Here is a 25,890-nt window from a genome sequence, read left to right on the forward strand (position 1 = left end):
AATCTGTAGCCAAGCAGGTTGGTGTGTTAACAGTGTACATGCATGCAATGCTTGCATGGTTAAATCCTTACTGCATACATTTAAAATGGCTTTGTTGTTGCAGAATATGAGATTCTGGATAAGAATGAATATGTCCTCAAGCAAAAATAAAAAATAAAAAATGAGCTTGTCTTCAAGTAAAAAATCATACCTGTGATACATATTATGGCCTAAGGGAATGAAATGTGTGTTTTTATAAAAATTATGAATTGTTCTGGAATTTTGAGATATGTTATGAAGGCATGTAATAAAGGTGAGTAATCTACCGCTTTGCCTATTTTAAAATACACCAATCTGTGTTTAAAATACATCAAGTTTTCACTCAGCTAACCTGTGATGCCTTGTTCACATTACTGAGCCTGCTCACATGTGCAAGGATGCAAGTAAAACTGCTATAGCTCACTAGCAAAATAGCTCACACATCTGTTTTGTGGTAGAATATTGTATAACTAGAAAAATACTCAAGGGAAGCTTTTGTTTTAATTATCAGATCTGTTCAGTTGATGTCATCTGTCTGCGGTGGCATGGAAAGGGTGTGCACTTGACTTAAAATTGCCGGTGCCATAATTATATAGAATTGAAGGAAGGCCCTCGGACATGCCGGGATTTGTTCCCTCTCAAATGGATGCCTCAGATGTAAACCACATGCTGAGCCTTCCTTGTCACTTAGAACAGAAGCCATCATCAAGTGAACCAAAGCTGGAAACATGCTGGCAATGAATGAATCATAACTTCTAAAACCGATTTGCTTTTTATGTTGTCTAGATTTAAGCACCAAAGAGAAGTAGAGGGTAGAAAGATGGTTAAGACCTCAATCAATGGCCTCAAATGCCTGCCCAATGTAAAGAGCACATTTAAGAAAACAGTTCTGTTTAGTCATGGTTTTTGCTTTAGTCTGACACCTATTTCATGGAAGAACCATAGAACTGTAAAGTTGGATGGGATCCCTTACAATGCAGTGAATAACAGATTCATGGCTTTGGAAAAGGATCCCAAGGATCATCTAGTCCAACCCCCTGAAGTGCAGGACTCATTTTTGCCCAACATGGGGCTCAAACCCTGAGATTAAGAGCCGCGTGATCTACCAACATTCCTAATGCCCCCCACCCCACGTTCTACATTTAATAACAATGTGTTAATGAAATCAACCTCCTTACACTGCAGGGAGTTGCTAGGTGTGAAACAGTGGTTCCGGGAACATGACCTTTTCGCATGTTCTTGTATCAGACGCCGCTCCTCTGCTTGGCGAATTCGTTCATTTTGCTTCCTCCTCCAGGCCACCACCCTAAAGAAAGTGCAAAGTTATATGCTGCTGTGAGTTTTGTTTGAATTAGGGCTGGGGGAGGAATCCAATGAGCTGTGGTTCCCAAGTGGACACACATGATCTTATCTGCCTGGACTAATGTGAGATCAGGGCAGGAGTTCTCTCCAGTTTTCCATACCAGGTGATTTGAGGACTGCTTGTCAAAGAAGTACCGTATTTTTTGCTCTATAAGACGCACTTTTTTCCCTCCTAAAAAGTAAGGGGAAATGTGTGTGCGTCTTATGGAGCGAATGCAGGCTGCGCAGCTATCCCAGAAGCCAGAACAGCAAGAGGGATTGCTGCACAGTGATCCCTCTTGCTGTTCTAGCTTCTGGGATTCAGAATATTTTTTTTCTTGTGTTCCTCCTCCAAAAACTAGGTGCGTCTTATGGTCTGGTGCATCATAGGGCGAAAGATATGGTAATTTCGACTGCCTAAGAGTGGTTCACTATTGCACTGAGCTCCTGCTGCCACACATACTGAAATCAATGCCACAAGTCCCACTGGGAATCATAAGACTTGATGATGTGCCATCACTTTCAGTGGGAATTCTACATATGCTCTGTCTCTCTCTCTTTCAATTTCCACTCATGGGGGATTTTATGTAAACTTCACGCATTCTTAAGGGGAATTCTAAATAAAATATGTAAAATGCACATAAAAGTCTCCCTAAGGCTAAGGGGAAATTGAATGCAAATGATGCAAAGCATACATAAAAACCTGAGACTTGGAGGCATGTCAAAATCCATCGCCCTCAGCTAGACTTGTCACCTTGATTTCTGCATGCAAGGCAGCAATAACCCTGCATGCCAGTCAAGCTGTTCCTGGATGGCTGAAATTACTTTTGTTGGGCAGATGGTGTGTTGATGGAAACGATTAAGGAGAGCACGGTGGATTAAACTAAGACGGTAACATTTGAATTCCTTCCCAAGGAGCTATGCTATATACAACCGGTGCTAACTAAGTAATTAAAGTTTTGAACCCTTTCATCAGGCATTTGGCTGTGGGTATTTATATGCTGCTGCATTAGTTTCCATTGAATTTGATTTTGTTGTTGTTTTAACAGAGCGATCTTAAGGTAGTGCTGATATATGAGATTCCACAACAGAGGAACCAGTACTTCCTAAGCCACTCCATTTCCCTCACTTTGACTGGCACTAATGGGAAGTTTAATAACTAAGCCAGCTCCAGGGAATGCACAGAGTTTTGACCTTTCATGAGGGCCACTGGGAAGAAGGGATGTTGAGTCCAGTGGATCCAAGACACCCCTGACACATTTCTGGAATGCCCCCTTTTTGTGCTCACTCTGCTGTCAGAGAGGGAGGTTGGCAGCATCCAATAGTCCTTGAAGGCTTAGGGTTAGTCCCTAATTAGTATTTTATTAATACTGTGTTGTATTCAATTTACTTTTCCTCAGAGTAGACCCTTTAATTTCAATTGATTTACTCCAAGTAAAAGCCAGCTGAATACTTCCCATAGTATTTTATGGTTTAGCATGAGTCACACAGAGCATCCCTAGCGACAGACAGGCAGATTATTAACATTTAAATACGAATTAATTTTTAAAACTCTGTACCTTATAATATCTCTTTCATAAGAGGTCTCATAACTTTCATTTTCCTGCGGGACGGTCTTCTTTCTTGGATGGGGCCTATGAAATAAAAAGATTTATAAATAAGTCACGTTTTAATGCATTGATGCTTTATGTAAGAACTAACTAACTAACATCATGTGGAAACTGATTTATGAAGCAATTGTTTATTAAGAAAAATTGATTGAATATAATATGTAGGAGTACCTTTTCTTAGTTCCATCTGGTTCACCAGCTATGGCCATGCCTGGACAGAGGTAGCCTGACCATTGTAGTATGTGTGTTTGTAACCTTGAGGCTGGATTACTGCAATGTGCTTTATGTGGGGCTGCCCTTGGGCCTGGTTCAGAAGATTCAACCAGTGCAGAATGCAGCTGCTAAAGTGGCAGGGGTGGGCTGTGACAGGGCTGGCAACATGTCTTAGCAATGGTGTCACATTTGCACTGGCTTGCTGCCCATTTACAGCCAAGCCAGGTTCAAGGTCCTTGAAAAACTTGGGTCCTGAGTAGTTTACAGTCTGCCTAAACCCTTATAGCTGTCAGAAGCTCCGGGGGTGGGCACTGCACAGCCCCTGAACTGAGACAAACCTCTCCTGGCATCTTCCTTGTGGAGCGCAGCCCGGGACGCTCATAACTCTTCTGTCCCGGTGTGCAGCAGCGACACATATCTGAAAATATGTGCACACTCATACAGCAGAGTAAAAATGGAAGCTGAGGCGATGAGGTGTGACATCTAAGTTATATTTATTAAGCAATATATACAGGACAAAGCAATCATGGCATCCTCTCACATCTTCTCCAAGAGAGAGAGAGAAAAAATACAAAAGTACAATACAACGGAAGAGATAGGACTGGCTTCTGTTCTCACACTTTCCAAGCATGGAATTTAAACACAGACATGTGATGTAATAATCACACATCCAGCAATGGGAGAGAATGAAAATGCTGACATCCTCCCCCTTTCCATGGTAACCGTTGCTGCATTACCTAACGCAGCCATACACAATCAAACATACAGTCGTTATGTATATAACAGACTCCTGAAGTGCTTTCCCCATCTGTGGGATCACTTTCAAAACTTGCATCAGCATATATCTCAAGACCTCAGACCACATCCACCAATGGGAGAGAATGAAAATGCTGACAATAGCCATCATAGATATCAAGTATACTACTTCTTGATCCTATTTTAAACTTTTTATTTTCTAAAGCATCATTTTCTCGGTTGTAAATTTGTGCCCTACTGACCGGATGATGCAACCACCATCTTCAGGCTCTGAGGAAAAGTTCAGAGCCTCTTCTCAGCTTTGCAGAAGCCGAAGAATGCAAAATCAGACAATGAGTACAGGCAGCATTTTCCCTCTAGAGCAGGCTTCTTCAACCTTGGCCCTCCAGATGTTTTTGGCCTACAACTCCCATGATCCCTAGCTAGCAGGACCAGTAGTCAGGGATGATGGGAAGTGTAGTCTCAAAACATCTGGGAGCTGAGGTTGGGGAAGCCTGCTCTAGAAGGTGGGGCCTACAGCAGAAGAGGTGTTGTCTGCCTCACAGTTGGCTCTATGTTGACAAGCATGGTCCAGTCTCTGGGAGCTATCCAAGGTCCTAACCTGTTTAACCTGAACTTGAAAGTTCTGTCATTATCCCCACCTAACTATTCTTGCTGTGACTCTACCAGATGTGGCAAGTACCTATGACTGAGCCTGCTGTGATAACACTAACATGATGCTAACTGCTAAGCTTCCCCTGAGATAAGACTTGCAGTCTTGAAAAACAGGATAGAAAGCAGGGGAGAGGATCCACGCAGAACATCAATTACCCAAATGCAGAGCACTGAATAAGGTTTGGATTTGTGTAATTGTATTCAGAAGTAATAATAAAACATTTAATTTTTACAAAATTTAAAAACAAGTGCCTTGGTGCTTGTCAGTTACACTGGCTAAAGAACTGATTGTAAAGCTTCCTTTTCACAAATAAAATGGCTGGAGATTTCTTTAATGACCGGTTTGGGACAAGTTTATCTACCAGCTCACCTTACCCCACAGGTGCCCACTCAACCACTTAAATTGGCAGAATCTGCACTACTCACCAGCTCTACATAATACCTGTATCGCATTTGTAAGAACTTGAATGTTAAGTGTGGCAGTACCTACACTTTGGAAGTTCCTGCCTACTGATATCCGCAGGCAGCTCCACTGCACAAAATTTCTGTGCCTGCTAAAACATTCTTGTTCTGATAAGCCTACCCAGATGCATGGAACGTTGAGGTAATTTTAATCTGTTTTAGTATTTTGCCTTTGTATGTTTTAAACTATGGTTGTAATTTTTTTCTTGATTTTTAAAAATCACGCTTTGGGGATTTAATTTTCTTTCTTTTTTAAGAATCAAGTGGTGTATACATTTCATGAAATAAATAAATAAATAAGGAAGCTGAAAATTCGGGGAAGAGATATGGAGAAACCCCAGGGGCAGCCATGTCTTGACAGCTCTACCTCTCACACTGTGGCCATGGGTATAACCCAAGCAGCAACAAATTCCATTGCCCATTCTCCTTTGTATAGAGCCATGGCAGGTTTTACCATTTAAGGGAGGAACATTTAAACTTTTGCAGATTATGCAATCTGTTTTATTTAAGCCCTGAACCGTGACCTAAGGTAAGTGTTATAATATAGATACGTGTCTATACACAAAGCCATTTTGCTTTTCATAGCTACCAGCTAAATTCATTCTTTATAGTCAGTCTTCATGAGTTCTTTCTGAGTCACACAGTTTACTACTTACAGGCATGAAATCCTAACTGAATCTATGAATCTCAATTAAAAAATTGTAAAAGCAAAGATTGTAAATGTCTGTCCTAAATAATAGTTGGTGCCCATGAAATGATCACTCTGCTTCATGGGAAAATAAAAATAGACAAGGCATAAATTCCCACAACATACTGATATTCACAGCTGGCAATGAATTAGACTTCTAGGAATCTGTGCATTAGAGTTCACAGCACTCCATTATACATTTTTAAGTAGACGAAAAAGGAATGATAGCTTTAACTCTGCAAGTGTGTGTGTGTTACTCCCTCATGGAAAGAATTGATTCTGATCCCACCCCCACACACCCCAAAGACTTTCTTTTCTTTATAATATTTTATCTAGAAAATGTAGATCAGGAGAAGCTGTGAAATACACTTTGCATTTTGTGTTCTAAGATACATATTGTCACATGCATGCCTGCACTTTAGAGTCCCAAATCCTTTTTTTCTATGAACTTTTAACTACAGCTTTGTCACTGGACAGGCTTCAAATTAAAAACAAAACCAAAAAAACATCTCCGTCACATTTATTTTTTGTACCTTGGAATATTTAGTAAAGTTTAAATGGCTTCTATATTTTGGATACCTTATGTGATAGATTTTTCTACTTTACTGAACTTTATTTTAGATGAGCACCCTGTTCACCTGAGCTGAACCACAAGGACCGAGGACGTGGTTCTATATAGTAAATGGTGGGATTCAAACAGAATCATTATTCACATACTCATCCTACCCTGAACTTTAGAAGCAGTTTCAAAAGCTCACAGGATGAAAGCAAGGGCTATGGCAGCTGAGAAATGACCACAGAAAGCACCACTGCATGCATGATTAAAAGAATTCTCTGAATGTTTGTAGCAGAAATGCAAACCCCCAGGCCCTTATCATTCACTGTGCAAGCAAACTAGTTTGAAATTCACTGAAGGATCAAAAAAGAAGAGAATAGCTTCAAGCAAATAATGAAAAATATATCCAGCTTTCCTCCACAACAGTTGTTGATTCATCAAACAAAATTTAAATAGCAGCACTGACTTCTGATTGTTTTTACAATACTTTTTCAGCATGTACAATTCTCTGTAAAACACTATATGAAGAGTTTGGATTTGATATCCCGCTTTATCACTACCTGAAGGAGTCTCAAAGCGGCTAACATTCTCCTTTCCCTTCCTCCCCCACAACAAACACTCTGTGAGGTGAGTGGGGCTGAGAGACTTCAAAGAAGTGTGACTAGCCCAAGGTCACCCAGCAGCTGCATGTGGAGGAGCGGAGATGCGAACCCGGTTCCCCGGATTACAAATCTACCGCTCTTAATCACTACACCACACTGGCTATCTATCTATCTATCTATCTATCTATCTATCTATCTATCATGTATGATATATACAGTATATCTGGTTATAATGAGAAGAGAGGAATATTTCTGACATCTGACTCAGGTTATGCTCTATAACATAAGCTGCTCTAATTACATTTTCCCCCTCCAACATTTATAAATATTTTAAATCCTAAAGAAATATTTTACTCTGACTACACATCACCCACAGAAATAAGGACCACATATGTGTTGGCTCACCTGTCTCAACTTCCATTACCTGGTGGCGGACAGCCCATGTTTCTCCACCAACCCCCCACAAGGAAAGATTTGTTGTTTCACAGGGAGATGGGGAGCTCCATCGGTAGTTAATGCCTTGACAGCCTTACCTCTCAACTTTAAGCTCTCTTTCCTTAGTGAATGCCCATCCTGGGCTGGGCTTAGTGACCTGTAACTCAAAGCTACCTGGGCACAAAAGGCCACAAAAATGGTCTCTATATTCCATTCTTTATCCCTCATCCTGCAACCAACTCCAGAAGCTACCAGCACTAGAGGAGACCACTGAGAGTAACTTATGCTGTGATAGTGTGCTTAGTATAGGATAAATATTCTGATTGTTTAATTTGCATCCTGATCATGCCTATTCTCTGTTTCTCTCCCTTACCCCATTTTCTATACTCCTTTTAAATAAGCTGCTCAGTTAGATTTCTGGGTTGTGCTGGTTTACGGGCACACTCTAGGGGTGGTGGTCCTCACACCAATGTTACTTGGACCATGGGGTATGTAACCAGTGATTAAAATGCCTCAAAGAGCTGGAAGGGTTTTTTTTTAAAGAGAGAGTAAGACCTAGAGGGGAGACTAGCTGAGGTTGCCAAACAGAAATATTGGAATTTCTTGGGAGACAGCTGCTCCCAAGAAGACCATCACAGTGCAGTTGTAATTATTCACCCCTTGCCTTGGGGGGATGTGGCCAGTGGGTGGTGGCAAGTAGAAAGGGAGAAACAGGATGGGTTACCTGTTGCTAGTGAGCTACACTACTGGTTGATTGCTGTAGCAGATGAAATAAATAGTGTTGCTGCCCACCACAAGGCATGAGCAAACCATCTTGAACACAGCAATGTAGAAAGGAAGTATACAAATGATAATGCAATGGGAAACAAAATCTTGTTCCTTACGTGTGAAAAAAATACATGTTTTAATCATACTTTCATCACAAATACCTTTTGTCAGCAAGTACCAAACCCTAAAACAGACAAAAACAAGACATAAAACAGAGGCTGTAAATTTTAAAATAACGATCCTAACAGCTGTTTACTTAAGCAGAAAATGTAGATTTTCATTACTTCTACTGAAGCCCTTCAAGACCCAGGCTAAGTTGGTGCACTCCTTAGGAAAGATTATGGAAATTCTCCCATTGCCCCATTTAGATGCACACCATCACTAAAATTCCCCAACAATTTCTAATATAACTAAAAGTAAACATGCTCTGTGAATCTTTACGTAACTACATGGAACCATCCATGCACAACTGAGAGGCTTGGGGAATCCAAACATTTGCAGTATGTGTTGAAGCAAAGGTGGGCCTGTTCCAGAAGCTCTGCAAACCCTATCTTGGTAGTCAGGATAAGCCTGAAACTGATTTTTAGTTGCAGCAGCAATGAGCTCCCCTGTGTTTATGCACTTGCTGTGATACATGGTAATTGGCTTGCTTTGATGTTATGCTTATCTGTGGACCCTGGGATCTTGGCTCAGAGAAGGGCGCTAGCTATAAGCCTTGGATAGTTGCCACCTATCCCCTTATGGGCCAGGTGGGTTGATGGGAGGTTCTGACTAAACTGATGTATGATGCTTTGTGTATAAAGAATGTATACACATTTGCCTGGGTGAGGACAATTTGGTTCTTGACAGGAGGCAAGACTACCAATGACGAAACTACCAAAACAAGAGCAAGTGTATGGTATAAGTGGAGGAGAGACCTTTTCAGTTTTGCTGTTTCAAGTAGTTTTCAAAATTCCAAAGCATAACAGCAATCTTTCAAAGCATAACATCCTGGTAATAAATTTTAAAACATACAATCAATCCCAGTATTCTGAATACAAATACAGTATGCCATACCTCAGTCCCAAGGGCAGGGAATTGTTTTTGTCCTGGTACAAAGAGAGAGAGAAAATCAGGAACCAAATCAAGCATATGTGGTTCATCTTTAGCCATTAATTAATATTACCTAAATATCCTGCTCTGGAATAGGATGAGACAAGCAGTCTAATTTTTCTTGCCTGTTATACACAAATGAAACCCTCTTTCCATATGAAAGTAGGGCTTTTCACTGCTGCTGAAGGTCAGAAGACAAACATGGACCAGTCTGCTAGACTGGGTTCAGACATTCCTATATAAACCATACTTTAAACAACCATGGCTTAGCATTGTGTGTGAACCAAGCCTTGTTAATGATGTGGTTTGGAAATGTGAGTCTGTCCCAAATCACTTCAGTTCACCTCATTACAAATGGACTCATGAATACTTTATGTTGCATTAATAGTCTAATGGATTGGAACTTTCCCCCCAACAGCCAGAGGATCAGCTGAGTGGAATTTAACTCAAAAGACACTCCTACTGGCAAAGGAGAGGAAGCAACCTTAACTGGTAAAAGAGGTTCACCTATGAGTCACATGCTGACAGAACTATGTATAAGCTCATTCCGGAAAGAAAAAACATTTAATGAGTTTGATTAAAGCCATTGCCTTTATTCAACAGATGAGATCAATAGTTCATCTTGTATAGTATTGTAAATATTATTACTTATATTATATTATATTATATTATATTATATTATATTATATTATATTATATTATACTATACAGCCATTCTACTTTCATATCATATCAAGCACAAAGAACAAAACATTCTCCGTGGTGCTTCCTTGAATTACAGAGTTTCAGAACATTTGATGCTGTGAAAACATTAGCCTGTCAGAATGCTACACAAATTTTCAACCTTCAGAAAATGCTTGAGATAGCAATTATAATTTTAAAAATAGTATAGGAATTAAAAACCTTAGCTTAGTTTCTTTTGCCCTTCATTTGCTTTGCCTGAGTATGATGTTGTCAAACTGGTGGAGAGAAACCCTTTTCTTATAATGAGCTTTACGTTACATCACAATAGCAGGAGCAGCGTCACTGGGTGGAGGGGAGTGTACTGTGATGGAAAAGTCCATAGAGACAAAATTTGGACCAACAGCCACCTGTAACCTGGACCCTAAGATTGCTTTCAGAGGAAGCAGCCATCCCATGTAAACAGTTTTAATTGTTTTTAACCTTAGAGGGCATGGGATGTGAATTTCAAGCCAATGACTAATCTTTTCTTTTTGCTAAAGTTATCCTTGTTATCTTCAATGAGAGCACTGGGAGGTGTTTGCCATTTGTCAACAAACTTTTCTCACCAAATAATCACTCCCTGTTTAATGGTGCATCTGTGCCTTTGAAGTATTAAACTCTTCTGGCCAGACTTTTAATCCTATAAGGAATCTAAGATGGTGAATTTTGGACCCACTCTTAACATATAGAGTGAATTCTAATTTCAAAAGAAACAACGGTCAGTGCCCATACAATGGTGGAAATTTTGGTAAAATCATAGACTGGCTTGCAGTGTTGAACTTGGCCCTGATGAGTGCTGATTGGACAGTGATCCAAAGAGAAACACCTGCCCTCCCTGTTGCCCCTTTTCAAAAGAGACATTTTTTCTGCTTAAGGAAGTATCAAAGCTATTCCATCCAGGATAAGCAGTTAACCATTTTAATATTTTGGATTTCAGCTTAGTGGCTGCTTAAGAATGTTGGGCCAGCTTGCTGATACTAATAACCATGGAAGCTAGAGTCTATGCTTTTTCTGTTTTTCTCATTCTGATTCCCTCACTGAGGTGGTGGAGGAAGACTAATTGAGGATCCAACCCAATTAAAACATGATGACTCAAAGGCATTCTCCAGTGGATCCAAGAATTCCTAGACAAGAGCCACAGTTCTTCTCCCTGGAGGAACCATGAGAAATTTTTTACCCTGGCCGGTTCTTTCTCTCATTCTTTCTGCTGCCTTTGACTGGATTGACATAGAGAAGCTGTGCCTGAAACTATGAATCATGAATATTGATAGGCATTTGCTTACTTACTTAGAAAGCCTTTATATGGCTAAAACTTCAAGGTCTTAGGGTCAGCACTCAAGAGACAGCACTAACTACAAAAGGGATTAACTATAGTCATCTCTTACCTGCTTTTGTATTTAATCCATATCTACATGATTATATACCCTGGAGCATTTTGGGGTATTGGCCCTCTGCACAAATTGAATAAATATACTCTTTAATTTAATTTACCCTGCTCCAGAGTAAAACTCCTACCCAAGTTGTCATAAGTGGCACAGATTTGTAAATCTGTAGCAAGTGCTGATGGAAATTTCACAGAATCCTTTTCAAGGCAGGAATCCTATACACTAGCTGTCTTCCCTAACTTGGTGCCCTCCAGATATTTTGGATTCCAACTCCCATCAGCCCCAGACAACATGGCTAGTGGTCATGGATGATGGGGTTGTAGTCCCAAATACCCAAATCTGCTATACACACATACAGTGGTGCCTCGCAAGACGAAATTAATTCATTCCGCGAGTTTTGTCGTCTTGCGATTTTTTTCGTCTTGCAAAGCACAGTGTCGGGAAAGTTTTGGAAAAGCTTCAAAAATCACCAAAGTCTTTAAAAACCTCAAAAAAGGCTACCACACCGCGTTCTATGAGTTGCTCCTCGAAGTCAAGTCGCAACTGTATTAACGGTGTTAAGAAAAAGGAAACAAATTTGCAAGACGTTTCCGTCTTGCGAAGCAAGCCCATAGGGAAAATCGTCTTGCGAAGCAGCTCAAAAAACAAAAAACCCTTTCATCTTGCGAGTTTTTTGTCTTGCGAGGCATTCGTCTTGCGAGGTACCAGTGTATCTGGGAGTTAGTTCTACTGAACTCAATATATCTTACTTCTGATTAGACATTCTTAGGATTTCACTGCATGACTGCCAGCAGCCTTGATTAGAGCAGAGGTGAAGTTCCACATTCTTACTATCATGATCAATGTATCACTATAAGCTTCTAAAAATTGATGAAAACGTAGTTCTGGGGAAATGCGTCTGTGAGCCAAGGAGCAACAAACCCAAAAACAGTTCAGGTTGCATCAGTGGCTACAAGCACATGCAACTGCTCTCTCTGAAAATATAAAGGTGAGCAGCTATCTGGTTCTGCCTTTAGCGCTACTTGGAACGGAAGCAAATTAGCTGCCGACAAAGGCTTTCATGCCACCACTAGGTACCAATAATGGTGTACACACAGAGAGACACAAAACATTGTTTGAAAAAACAGAATGTCTCCTCCATTCTATTTAAAAAAATATTACAAAAAATATTGCATAGCAATCTATATACCCCACCTTTTCTCTTGATGGCTTACAGATAAAATAAGAAGAGTCTTTTCTGACCCCACGCCAACTGTTTCTAATATCCAGACCAGGCATAGGCAAACTCGGCCCTCCAGATGTCTTGGGACTACAACTCCCATCATCCCTAGCTAACAGGACCAGTGGTCAGGGATGATGGGAGTTGTAGTCCCAAAACATCTGGAGGGCCGAGTTTGCCTATGCCTGATCCAGACTGATGAAAGATGTTGATGAAACTGCAGCCCACTAACTTCAATTAGTCATTAACTTTTTAGTTGGTTCTAACAGTAGTCTACTGTTACTTTTGATTATTATTTTTTAATGAAACAACATGGCTACCTGCCATTTTTTTAATATTACATATCCTTCATATATCTCCTTCTTAGCATTTTGAAACATTAGATTACATACCACTGTGAATTTAAGTATAGTGTTGAGGTTTTATAAATAGAATTACTCATGAATTACTCATTTAAGGTCATGGTGCTTAGTATTAAAGAAAATACAGAGTATTTATTTGTGTGGCTTTTAGCCACAATTCACCAGGCATATTACTATGCTTCTCTTTGGCAAGAGGATGACCGTGACATTCTACAGCAGGAGTAACCAAACTGTGGTCCCTGGACCACCCATGGTCTGTGAGCTTCATCCAGGTGGACTATTGCATGTCTTGCATTAACTAGGCATATTGTTTTTTAGTTGTATTTTTATTGCTTCTTTTCTTTCTTATATTGCATTACATGTTGAATTTTATGATATGCAAATTGCAATACAATAAAATACAATATAAGAAATGAAAGAAGCAATAAGACTATAGTTTAAAATCATACAGCATCTAGCACAATGCATTGCAATTGGTGTGACAAGTCAGAAAAGTCATTAAGTGGTCTGCTAAGACCCTGTGCAATTTTCAAGCGGTCCATGGGGGACATGGTTTGGGAACCACTGCTCTACAGTGTTCAACAAGTAACTGCATTCACAAATTGTTCTGCCAGTGAGTCTTGGGGAGGACCGCTCCCCCTGCAAGCCCATTCTCCACCTTGGGCCTGGGGGCGGGCCCCATACTCCACCTCAGCATATAAGGCTCCAAGGAGGCCTCGGGACATCGCTGCTGTTGTTCTGCCAGTGAGTCTTGGGGAGGACCACTCGCCCTGCAAGCCCATTCTCCATCTTGGGCCTGGGGGCGGGCCCCATACTCCACCTCAGCATATAAGGCCCCAAGGAGGCCTCGGGACATCGCTGCTGCCGCTTTGCCGGTGAGTCTTGGGGAGGACCGCTCCCCCTGCAAGCCCATTCTCCATCTTGGGCCTGGGGGCGGGCCCCATACTCCACCTCAGCATATAAGGCTCCAAGGAGGCCTCGGGACATCGCTGCTGTTGTTCTGCCAGTGAGTCTTGGGGAGGACCGCTCCCCCTGCAAGCCCATTCTCCATCTTGGGCCTGGGGGCGGGCCCCATACTCCACCTCAGCATATAAGGCCCCAAGGAGGCCTCGGGACATCGCTGCTGTTGTTCTGCCGGTGAGTCTTGGGGAGGACCGCTCCCCCTGCAAGCCCATTCTCCACCTTGGGCCTGGGGGCGGGCCCCATACTCCACCTCAGCATATAAGGCTCCAAGGAGGCCTCGGGACATCGCTGCTGTTGTTCTGCCAGTGAGTCTTGGGGAGGACCACTCGCCCTGCAAGCCCATTCTCCATCTTGGGCCTGGGGGCGGGCCCCATACTCCACCTCAGCATATAAGGCCCCAAGGAGGCCTCGGGACATCGCTGCTGCCGCTTTGCCGGTGAGTCTTGGGGAGGACCGCTCCCCCTGCAAGCCCATTCTCCACCTTGGGCCTGGGGGCGGGCCCCATACTCCACCTCAGCATATAAGGCTCCAAGGAGGCCTCGGGACATCGCTGCTGTTGTTCTGCCAGTGAGTCTTGGGGAGGACCGCTCCCCCTGCAAGCCCATTCTCCACCTTGGGCCTGGGGGCGGCCCCCATACTCACCACCGCCACAACTCTAAGGACACTGCTGCGGCGGCAGCAAATGTTTAAACGTTTTATATATTTTAAAGTGTTTTAAAAGTGTTTTTATTTTTTACTCTGTTGTGTCACCAGAAACGGTGGTTTTTATCCATGTATTTTTATTTTGTTTTGTTTTATTTTGGGTTGGGGTGGGATGGTTGCTGAGTGGGGTGGGGATTGGTTTTGTTTTGATGTAATTGTTTCTTTGTTTGTTTGTTTGCTTTTATAATTTGTAAATGGAGGCGAGTATGAGGCTTGGGATTCCTACTGTGGAGGGGCGAGGGAGGTATGGCGGTGGGGGCAGATGTCATAGGCGAAGGGGATCGAGATACGGATATGCTCGTACCCCTTCCAATCTGCGCCCCATCCCGAGAGACGAGGGTAGGCTGAGCAAGGATTACTCACCTCCGTCACTGGTGTTGTGCAATGCCAGGTCTATAGGCAACAAAACCGCCACCCTGCGAGATTTCATCATCTCGCAGGGGGTCGACCTGGCTTGTGTGACGGAGACCTGGGTGCGCGAAGGGGATACTGTTACCTTACGAGAGATGGCGCCCCCGGGTTTTTCCGCCCTCCACCAGTCACGGACTGTGGGCCGGGGGGGAGGGGTGGCACTATTAATCCGGGAAGATTGTTCTTTCAGGGCTCTACCACCGCCATCGATCCCCGGCATTGAATGTGTTGGCCTAGTGTGGGGCTCCGAGGTGAGCTTGGCTGTCTGGCTGGTGTACCGGCCACCTAGCGCACCAGCAGCCACCCTGTCAGGCCTGCTAGAGGCGGTGGCCGGCTGGGCCTTGGAGTTCCCTAACCTATTGGTATTGGGGGACTTCAACATCCATGCCGATGCCACTCCCTCCTCACAGGCTCTGGACCTGGTGTCTTCCATGGCGACACTAGGGCTCTCCCAGTTTGTTTCGGGCCCCACACATCAAGCAGGCCACACGCTGGATCTGATCTTTGGCGTCGGTATAGATGTGATCATGTTTCCTTCGATGAAGGTGCCATGGTCTGATCACTACGCTCTGAAAGCCAGGATTGATGTTCCACCCCCACCCTGCTTAGGTGGTGAGCCAATTTGGGCTCGCCCGCGGAGGCTGATGGACCCTGATAGATTCCGTCAAGCCTTGCGGGACCTTTCTCCCCCTGGCGACTCATTGACTGAGCTTGTTGAGGGCTGGAATACCCAGCTCCTGGCAGCCATCAATGAGATCGCACCTAAGCGCCCTCTGCGACCCCGCAGAAACCGGGCTCCCTGGTTTACTGAGGAGCTCCGGAAAATGAAGCGGGACCTCAGACGGCTAGAGCGAGTATGGCGGGGTGCCCGTGACGGAGCCTCAAGAACATCTTATAGGGTTTTTATGAAAACCTACGAGGTGGCAGTGAAGGCCGCTAAGAAGTCTTACTTCTCGGCCTCCATTGCATCCGCTAGCTCTCGCCCGGCACAATTATTTAGTATAATTCGGTCTTTAACGTCCCTCGAAGGACAGCCAAATTTAAATAACAATTCGACACACAGCTGTGAGGCATTTGCGAGCTTTTTTGCGGAGAAGGTCCTGTCGCTCCGCCATGACCTCCCTGCCAATTTGGATACAATAAAGGAACTGGAGGCCCCTCGACTGTCCTCGGGTCCAGTATTGGACCACTTTGACCGGATATCCCCAGCCGATGTGGACAGATTCCTCCGAGCTGGAAAACCCACCACTTGTCCTCTCGACCCGTGCCCGTCTTGGCTGATTAGAGCGTGTCCAGACGAGGTGCGGGCCCCCCTGGGGGATATCATCAATTTGTCCCTTGGCACCGGGACATTCCCAGGGGAACTGAAGGAGGCAGTGGTGCGTCCGCTCTTAAAGAAAACATCATTAGATCCCTTAGATCTATCCAATTACCGCCCAGTTTCGAATCTTCCATTCCTGGGTAAGGTGATTGAGAGAGCGGTTGTTGAACAGCTTGGTAGGTTTCTGGATGAAACATCGGCTCTGGATCCATTCCAGTCCGGCTTCCGCGCTGGTCATGGGACCGAGACGGCTCTGGTCGCCCTAACAGATGATCTTCGTAGACAGCTGGACCGAGGCGGGTCGGGGCTGCTGATTCTTCTAGATCTGTCAGCAGCTTTCGACATGGTCGATCACGAACTTCTGGACCACCGCCTCGCCGACGTGGGGATCCAGGGCGCAGTCCTTCAATGGCTGCGCTCGTTTCTCTCTGGTCGGGGACAGAGGGTGGCGCTTGGGGGGGAACTGTCATCCCGCCACTCCTTGGTGTGTGGAGTGCCTCAGGGTGCGATTCTCTCCCCGATGCTTTTTAACATCTTTATGCGCCCCCTCGCCCAGCTTGTCCGGAGTTTTGGGCTGGGCTGCCATCAGTATGCTGATGACACCCAACTCTATCTGTTGATGGATGGCCATCCTGACTCGGCCCCAGACACACTGATCAGATGCTTGGAAGCTGTGGCTGGATGGTTACGTGGGAGCCGGTTGAAGTTAAATCCTTCGAAGACAGAGGTCCTCTGGCTGGGACGGGACGATATGGGATTGAGGGGGCAACTCCCATCTCTTGCGGGGGTGCAATTAGTGCCAGCACCGTCCGTTAAGAGTTTGGGTGTAATCTTCGATACCTCCCTCTCCATGGAGGCGCAGATTGCAGCTATAACAAAGGCGGCATTTTTTCATCTCCGCCAAGCTAAGCAGTTGGCTCCTTACCTCTCTCGCCCTGACCTAGCCACTGTGATCCATGCGACGGTCACCTCCAGACTGGATTATTGTAACTCGCTCTACGTGGGGCTGCCCTTGAGACTGACCCAGAAACTCCAGCGGGTGCAGAATGCCGCAGCGAGACTCCTTACGGGGTCTTCGCTGCGGGATCACATTCATCCGGTGCTATACCAGCTGCACTGGCTCCCGGTGGAGTACAGGATCAGGTTCAAGGTGCTGGTTTTAACCTTTAAAGCCCTATACGGCCTAGGACCCTCGTACCTACGGGACCGCCTCTCCTGGTATGCCCCACAGAGGAACTTACGGTCCTCAAATAAAAACATCTTGAAGGTCCCAGGCCTCAGAGAGGTTAGGCTGGCCTCAACTAGAGCCAGGGCTTTTTCGGCTGCGGCTCCAACCTGGTGGAACGCTCTGTCCCAAGAGACCAGGGCCCTGCAGGACTTGACATCTTTCCGCAGGGCCTGCAAGACAGAGCTGTTCCACCAGGCCTTTGGCCAGGGCACAGCCTGACTCCCTCCTTTGGCAATCTTTACAATACTTTAGTTTATGGTTGCCATCAATTTTGATTTTAATTAATTCTTATGATGTTTTTATAATGTGGCACTATTTTAGTGTTGTTAGCCGCCCTGAGCCCGGCTTCGGCTGGGGAGGGCGGGATATAAATAAAATTTATTATTATTATTATTATTATTATTTCACATTTCCCAAACAGTGTAGCCTATGCTCCATCTTCTGGTTATTTATGGTAACTGTACAGCGTAAGGCTTTTTCCTACGAACTCAAGCGATCACCAATTGTTGCAACTGGTAGAATAACCAATGAAAAGAAGGCAATTGTAATTATAATAAGATGGTGGTATCTCCCCCACTATTGCCATGTTAGGACTGCTCAGTTAGCCTGGATCCAACCCACTGAATCTGAAATGGAAATGAATGAGGCAGAGGAAAGGAACTAGTTTATACAAGATTCCCAACATCTTACCAACAGAAATAGCTGATTGGGCACATGAGGCGTATGTGTGGTCTCTAGATCTCATAGCACTCTAGAGGGCAAAAGAGAAGGAAAGTCATTTTTCCACATCAAGCATTCTGCAGGACAAGCCATACAGACAATCATGGGTGCACCATGGTTGAGATGCTGGAAGAAGCTTATTCTTGGGCACTCCCACCCCCTCCCTCCCTCCCATCCATGGTTTGCTTTCATTTTGACACCAACTACATTCAATTATAACCAGGACTTGCAAATCCACTTTGCTAAGAAAGAGAATTGTGGTTCCACTGCACTTGTAACTCCAGTAGTTTGAACAAAAGCATGGGAATGGTCACTTACAGTCCACCTTTGTCAAGCAGTGGTGTCGCTACTCCTGTGGCCAGAGGCTTGGATGCAATGTGAAGGGTCATTTGCAGTTCGTAAGAATGCCCATAACTATACCAGGTGCACAGTGAGAAGTGCCAACACCACTGAAATTAAGTTCTTGGCTTGCGTTTTCCCTTCCTCACTTCACCCAGCGCTGAACCAACCATGCCCCACGTTCTAGCAGCAAGCTGTCTGATGCAGAAGTGCTGCATTTGGGGGCAGACTCTATGTATACTCGTTTCTTGAAGAAAATTAGCTAGCTCTCATTTTTGCTGAAGCTTCCTTCATTCCCCAATAATATGGACCTTATTATTTCTTTTAAAAAATAATTATAATGCCCTGTGTTCAAATGTACAATTTAAAAGACAGGATGAAAAGGAAGTGGGGAGGTATGGAAAGAGAAATAAAAAGAAGCCACTTTGGGTTCCAATGCTTTCTCCTTGCACAATGACCAGTTGGAACAGTCACCAAGGAGACAATTCCAGAGGAGGAAGATCAAATAGCAGCTTATCCCAATCGACTCAATAGAGTGGATACGCTGCCTCACCTGTGTGTCTGCTGCAGCCAAGTGGAACGGCTGCCAGTATCCAAGAAAGAAATTAGTATGTAAAAGGTATCTTAGTATACCCAAGCCATATTATTAGAAATGTTCTCTTTGGGAGGGGGAAAAAAGTGTCTCTCATGCAAAGTTACTATGTAAATGACAACAAACTTTCTTTCACCTCCACCCCAACAACCAGCAATTGAGTTAAAATTATAAATATCCAGATGTTTTCGTTTGTTAGAATAACAAAAAGTACCTTTGCAAGCAAACTATTTTTTGTATGTTTGGGTGTCCGCATCATTTTGAGACTCAACCTTTCTATTTTCAGGAGCTTCTTGGGCACGAGCTTCTTGGGTTCCTAAGCGTATCACACAGATTTTGAAAAATTACGCAGCATATTTCATAACATCACATAATTTGAATACCTAATCTTATAAGAAACATGATATAACTAGTTGTCCCAGTTAGAAACCCCATATATCGGTGGTGGCCAAACTTGGCCCTCTAGCTGTTTTTGGACTACAACTCCCATCATCCCTGACCAGTGGTCAGGGATGATGGGAACTGTAGTCCCAAAACAGCTGGAGGGCCAAGTTTGGTCACTACTGCCTCATATTCAAACACTGCAAATGTAGTGTGCTGCTTCTTCCTGTTAAGCATCTCACCTTACCCCGATCTAATGAAGCTCTTCCATGGCAACAGCAAGACTATCACAGGCACAACTAGCACCTGGGAAATGAGCCCCACCAGCAGAAAGCAGTACAGTCCCACCCTGAGGTAAACATTGATGGGAAACACCTTGTATCCTTAGGGCAGGAACACAGTCCTGCCACAGAGGACAGTGTGCCACTGCAGATGGCAGCATTCATGAGTCTTGCACCAATGCCAACTTTAGGGCCAAGACCAATGCTTTAGAAGTCATCTGATACAGGCATAGAAGGGATGCTAATGCTGGAAATGGATGCAATGTTCAACTGGCATGCCTGAACAATCGGGCCACATCTCTCTCTACCCAGGATTGAGCTGGATAGCTCAAAATATACCTCAGAGACCTTCACTGTTTCCTTAACTTCAGTCGTCTCCAAAGGCAACTTCCATGTGTTAAACTAAGAACGGACATGAAAAACCAAAATCATACTGATTGCATGTTACAATAATGTGGTGGATACAATGTTCATTAGATCGCTGTTCAGTGCACAGTGAAGTGAGTGGGGAGGGGAAAATCTCTCCTCTCATTGTGCATTGCACAGTGACCCATCCTTCCATATCACTGAAACTACCATTTCATTGCATAAAGGTAAAGGTACCATTAGGTCCAGTCGCGGATGGCTCTGGGGTTGCGGCGCTCATCTCGCTTTATTGGCCTAGGGAGCAGGCGTACAGCTTCTGGGTCATGTGGCCAGCATGACTAAGCCACTTTTGGTGAACCAGAGCAGTGCACGGAAACACCATTTACCTTCCCGCCAGAGTGGTACCTATTTATCTACTTGCACTTTGATGTGCTTTCGAACTGCTAGGTTGGTAGGAGCAGGGACCGAGCAACAGGAGCTCACCCTGTTGCAGGGATTTGAACCGCCGACCTTCTGATCGACAAGCCCTAGGCTCTGTGGTTTAACCCACAGTGCCACCCGTGTCCCGTGCATAGTAAGCTCTAATTTAAGTTTTGCCCCATGCTGTGGTTTTGTTACCAAGCTTAAGAATGATACAGCAGAGAAAGAAAGAAAAAAAACTTTTAACATTTTGGAGATTACAGTAAAGTGGGCAAGTAAAAATTAAGACAAATGTAATTTTCAATCAACCTCTGCTGTGAAGTACCAAAATCTCAATAAATTTGTGTTGCTGTATCTTTTAAGAATCACCTCCTGGTTGTTCTGTCTAGGAGAGAACGTGAAAGGAGAGCCTGAAGCTAGCAGAGAGCTGTAGGCCTGCTTTTGTTTTAAGTCAGGCATAGGCAAACTCGGCCCTCTAGATGTTTTAGGACTACAACTCCCATCATCCCTACCTAGCTAACAGGACCAGTGGTCAGGGATGATGGGAGTTGTAGTTCCAAAACAACTGGAGGGCTGAGTTTGCCTATGCCTGTTTTAGGTGTTTGTCTTGTTCTTGTTTTATAATTTTGATCTCCAGAGAAAGATAGCTGAGAATTCATGCTACATTTGGTGTGAAACCTATACTTCATATCAGTACTGGGATATTAATGTAGTAAGTTAGTAAGATAGCCTTTAGAAAGCACACACCCAAAATCATCCCTGTAAATTAGTGATATAGTTTGGCCAATATTAAGTATCTTTATGTTTACTGTTTTCAGCTGGAGTTAGTTATGATCAATGCTTCTGTTTAAATCAATAGAATTTAAACATCATTAACATGAAAGAAAATATTAAACAGGATGATTAATACCTTTACATGCTTGAATAGTCTGTCTTTGCCCAAATATCTTTCTTTGGTTGTTCCATAAATTAAAGAATCTACAAAAAATGATGAAAAAGCCTCTCAGTTTTATGAGTCTTCACACCAGTTACATGAAAATAAAGGGTTGGATCTAAAGGTGCCCTTCTGAATGCAGAAGGCATTTTCTTGTGGAACTGCTGTTTCTATACCTCACAGCAAAGCTCTGAAATGAGAAGCATTCCTTCAACCTTGGATTAACACCTGGCAGAGATAGGCAGGGTCCAATTCTTCAGATGCTCCCTTTCTCCTTTTTGAGCATCCAAGTCAAGGTAGAGGATGCCAGAGGGGGAACATATGACCTTTTTTATGCTATGACAAGTTTAGAGAACTGTCTTCTACTTGCCTTGATTCTCAGGAGATGTTTGGTCTTTTTGCATGGAGGACACACACTCACTGAGGCAGAGGAAGGAAGCCACTTGGACAAAGGGCAGTCTGAGATCCTTGGATGGGAACTGTGGATTTTCTCAAGTTTATGTCTTGGCCTATCAATACAGCAATTTTTGCTTTGTTCTCTTCTTGTTGTGATTTTAAGGGGGTGAATGAGGCATGGAGCAGATACATAAGGATCTGGCTGCCTCTGATGGAAGGGCTCATGGAGCCACTAAGTCTTTGGCTCAATGTATGAACTCTGGGAGGTCTCTCACCAGAGAAGTCCAAAGTGAGCTTGAGCTTGTGTTAAATTGAGTACTTATTCCCTGGCTTCCTCCGGCACCTGGCCTTGTTTCAGTTCACTGGACTTGCAGTGCTCCAACTTCTGCTGGGCCTCTTCAAAAGGCTGGTCATGCTACTGTCCTCTCTACCTGCCCTATATGAAGGGGAGGGAGTTGGGATGCTTCTGGGTGAGCTACCGATGGTGCCACTGATCCAGAACTGTCTGTCATGGGTGCTTTCTAGGCTAGTTGTTGGTGATGGGGAAGAGGATGCAGTGCCATTGTGCTACCTGGTAAAGGGCTCTTCTTGATGCAGGTGAAGTGAGGGAAGGTTCCTAAACCCATTTGCTGGTTTGTGGTCCCTTATTTCAAGTCTGTGCTCAATGCAGTGGGAGATGGGTTGAGAATGGGAAGGAGGCGGAGGTGGGGGAAAATAGGCTGTAAGGCTAGAAGGCTGCAAGGCTGTAAGATTTTTTTAAAGTTTAGGCCTGAAGAAGAAAAACAGTTAGTCTCTTGAAAGTTCCAGCAGGAACCAAGCATTCTGCATGCAAGGCAGGGTTGATCTGGAACAAAAGGCTAGCCCTACCTCTGGAGAGGCACCTGAAGAACTGGACGCTGTCTATAGTGGTACCTCGGGTTAAGAACTTAATTTGTCCCAGAGGTCCGTTCTTAAGCTGAAACAGTTCTTAACCTGAGGCGTGCTTTTGCTAATGGACATCCTGTTGCCACTGCGCCACTGGCACGCGATTTCCGTTCTTAACCTGGGGCAAAGTTCTTAACCTGGTTAACGAAATTTGTAACCCAAAGCGTCTGTAACCCGAAGCATCTGTAACCTGAGGTGCCACTGTATATGTATCAGAGGGGACATATTATCCTCAGTTGAAGGAATGCCCTCCAATGCCCTCTTCTCATAGAAAAGAATGAAACTAAAATAAAAGATGTGCTTAAACTCTTGTGCCAGTAATTAGGCTTGCATTTTTTCCCCTATGGCTATAATAGAAGGCTTCTTTCAAGTCCAATTGCAGTGGGGCTGGTAGGGGAGGATTTCAATGTTCAGGAGTGTGTATCTCTGCTGGAGAGATAAAGCTAATCTTCCCCACCCCCCAGCTGCAACTGGCCTGAAATTGCCCCTCTGTTGAAACTAGGTTTGAACAAAGCCTCCTTTTCTAGCCAAGCCAAGGCATCTTTCAAGCCTAATTGTGAGACTGAGGCATTGGGAGGGGGGGGCGTGGTCAAGAACAGGGAAGGGAAACTCCGATGAAAGCAAATAGTGGAAGTAGATAATCTTGGAATACCTATGTGTGGAATTGAATCTAAGCACTCTAGGGTCCTTTTTTCCTTCAAATTTTGGATAGCCTCTTGCTTTGATTCTGGAGCTCCTGAATCTTCTGGAGCTTCTGCAGCTCCTGAATCTTCTAGAGTTTCTGCAGCTCCTGGATCTTCTGCAGCTCCTGAATCTTCTAGAGTTTCTGCAGCTCCTGAATCTTCTGCAGCTCCTGAATCTTCTGCAGCTTCTGGGACTGTTTCTTCTTTTCTCAAATGCAGCTCTTTACTTATAATCTCCTGTACTGGCTCCACAATGGGTAACTCACTCTTTGCTGAAGCAACCTTAACAAGCAATAAAGTAGCATTAGTTTTCAGGAAGAAGAAGAAGAAGAAGAAGATTCAGTTCCAACACCCTTAAAAACACACACAATTTATGAGATCTCCAAAGGTCTAGCAACATAAAATCTGGAAATCCTATAACTGTAATGTAGACCCCAGCTAAGTCGAAAATTGTGGAAACGTTCCATGTTTTATAAGTCCAGACAGCTAAGAAGGAAAGGGTGAGAGAGCAAAAGGAGATGTTTTCCTCTCAAGAATATTAGCTTACAAGTGAAGCAGAATAGCTAATTGCTGAATCTGGACTTATGTGACCTGGTGAAGTTGATCACTTTTCAGTCAAAGTCATAGGAAGCTGCCATTTAATAGACATGTGCCAAAGAAGGCAATCCTTAAGCCCCTCTTGTGAGCATAGTGTGCTCTGCAAGAGTGTTCTTGGCTATCTGGCCTTATAAATAATTTTCCCTGTGGCTTTTTGCCGTTGATGGGAAAAGCTTGTCCACATATGGTATAAAGTAGTCGTAACGTCTCTGTTTTGGCCATCTGTCTACAAATTCACGAAATCAATACATACGAGGTCACCGCTATTAAAATTAAGTAGTAGAGCAAATGTTCTGAAGTGTTTATTTATTTATTTACTTACTTAGAATTCTTCTATCCTGCTTTATAGCCCAAACTAGGTTGCCATAGCAGCTTACAAAAGACTCCCAAAATAAAGCCACACTCAAAATCTAGCACAGGATCATAAATTACATGGTGCACATATGGAATCGGGATTATTAAGGCAGAAATTTCTTGCCCTTGACCTTCCCTGGTGTCATACCAGACAGAAGTTCCCACTGAGGTCCTCTGAGCCAAGGAAGTTGGGCTGTAAACTCAGCCCATAATGAAAGCAGTCTTCTGATGTTTCAAAGAGACATCTGCTCTCTTAGCAACTCTAGGAGTACTGGGGAATAGTGCTCTCTTAGCCACAGATGAAAGGTTGTGGTGTCCCTTGACCCTGTGTCTCTTAAAGGGGTCTTAGTCTATCTGAGTCATGTATCACATGAGATACGGAGTATTGCTGTACACTTCAGTTCAAATCAGCAGGAACATTTCTTTTAAAATTGTATAGTAAGCCAATGATATAATAAACTTGGCTTCCAATGAAAATTTTAAAAGGGGATGCATGCCCAGGATATTAAGACAAAGAAACCTATAGCTTCTGTTTTTCTACTCTCCGAGTGAAGCCTGCTACTCTAGCAGTATAGTTAAGTTAGCCACAAAGGAGGTTATACAAACCTGCTCCTTAGGTTGTGTTTCTGTCTTGGGCTCTTCACAGACTACAGATGAACATGGAGAAACTCCAAAGAAAGGTATTTCTAAATGAGTTTGTGCTTGAAATTTTGGCCCAGGCACGTACTTCTTATCATCTGTCACAACCATTCTTTCGGACACTGAGGAAAGAAAACAGTGAGAACTTCAATCAGATCCTTTGCTTCTGCTCCTTGTAATCTTACACAAAGAGTCAATGAAACTTTTGACTAGGGAGATAGACTTTACTAGACCAAAGTGAGATAACATGCTCCTTAAGCAAAGTAAGTATTTGTTGGCAAAGCCAACAGTTTTACATTCATTTGGTCCTTCTTTCATACTCCCCACTTCTGGTTTGACCTATCTTTAATTACTAGCCCATTTCTTAGCCAATACTCATACTTGGAGATGCAGTGTGCAGCCCAGAACATTTCTCTCATGTTTACAAGGGGAAATCTATGTCATTAAAACACTGAAAATAGAATTGAGTGATGTGTGACTATATACTTTTAACTTCACTTTATTGCAAACACTCCGTTCCTAAATGCAATTACCTGAAAATTTATTACAATGAGAGTAACCTCCAAGTATGCTGGTCTGGTGGAGATGTGCTTTTACCTCTTGTGCTTGACTTAGGCCCCAAATATCTGAAAGACTATCTCCATCCCTATCGACCTTCTCTAGAGTTACGATATGCAGAGAAGTCTTGCTCAGTAGTTCCGCCTCCCTCAGAAGTGTGGGGAATTGCAGCTGGGAGTGGGCTTTCTTTGTGGCAG

General features: G+C 43.7%; 1 protein-coding gene across 4 annotated transcripts in view; it reads right to left on the reverse strand.

Moving 5' to 3' along the window:
• Positions 1 to 25,890, reverse strand: part of LOC308581512 (uncharacterized protein) — an 86,800-nt gene that overhangs the window by 3,888 nt on the left and 57,022 nt on the right. For all 4 annotated transcript variants that reach the window (XM_081183974.1, XM_081183977.1, XM_081183975.1 and 1 more), the window contains 9 exons: positions 25,103 to 25,257; positions 23,515 to 23,827; positions 21,519 to 21,586; positions 19,375 to 19,476; positions 18,200 to 18,260; positions 9,160 to 9,191; positions 8,265 to 8,287; positions 2,919 to 2,993; positions 1,197 to 1,324 (listed from right to left, as the gene is read on the reverse strand). In XM_081183974.1, the coding sequence (XP_081040100.1) occupies positions 1,197 to 1,324; positions 2,919 to 2,993; positions 8,265 to 8,287; positions 9,160 to 9,191; positions 18,200 to 18,260; positions 19,375 to 19,476; positions 21,519 to 21,586; positions 23,515 to 23,827; positions 25,103 to 25,257 (957 nt within the window). The remainder of the gene's footprint in view (positions 1 to 1,196; positions 1,325 to 2,918; positions 2,994 to 8,264; positions 8,288 to 9,159; positions 9,192 to 18,199; positions 18,261 to 19,374; positions 19,477 to 21,518; positions 21,587 to 23,514; positions 23,828 to 25,102; positions 25,258 to 25,890) is intronic.

This window comes from Podarcis bocagei (assembly GCF_964188305.1).
Source record: "Podarcis bocagei genome assembly, chromosome: 2".
NCBI lineage: Eukaryota > Metazoa > Chordata > Lepidosauria > Squamata > Lacertidae > Podarcis > Podarcis bocagei.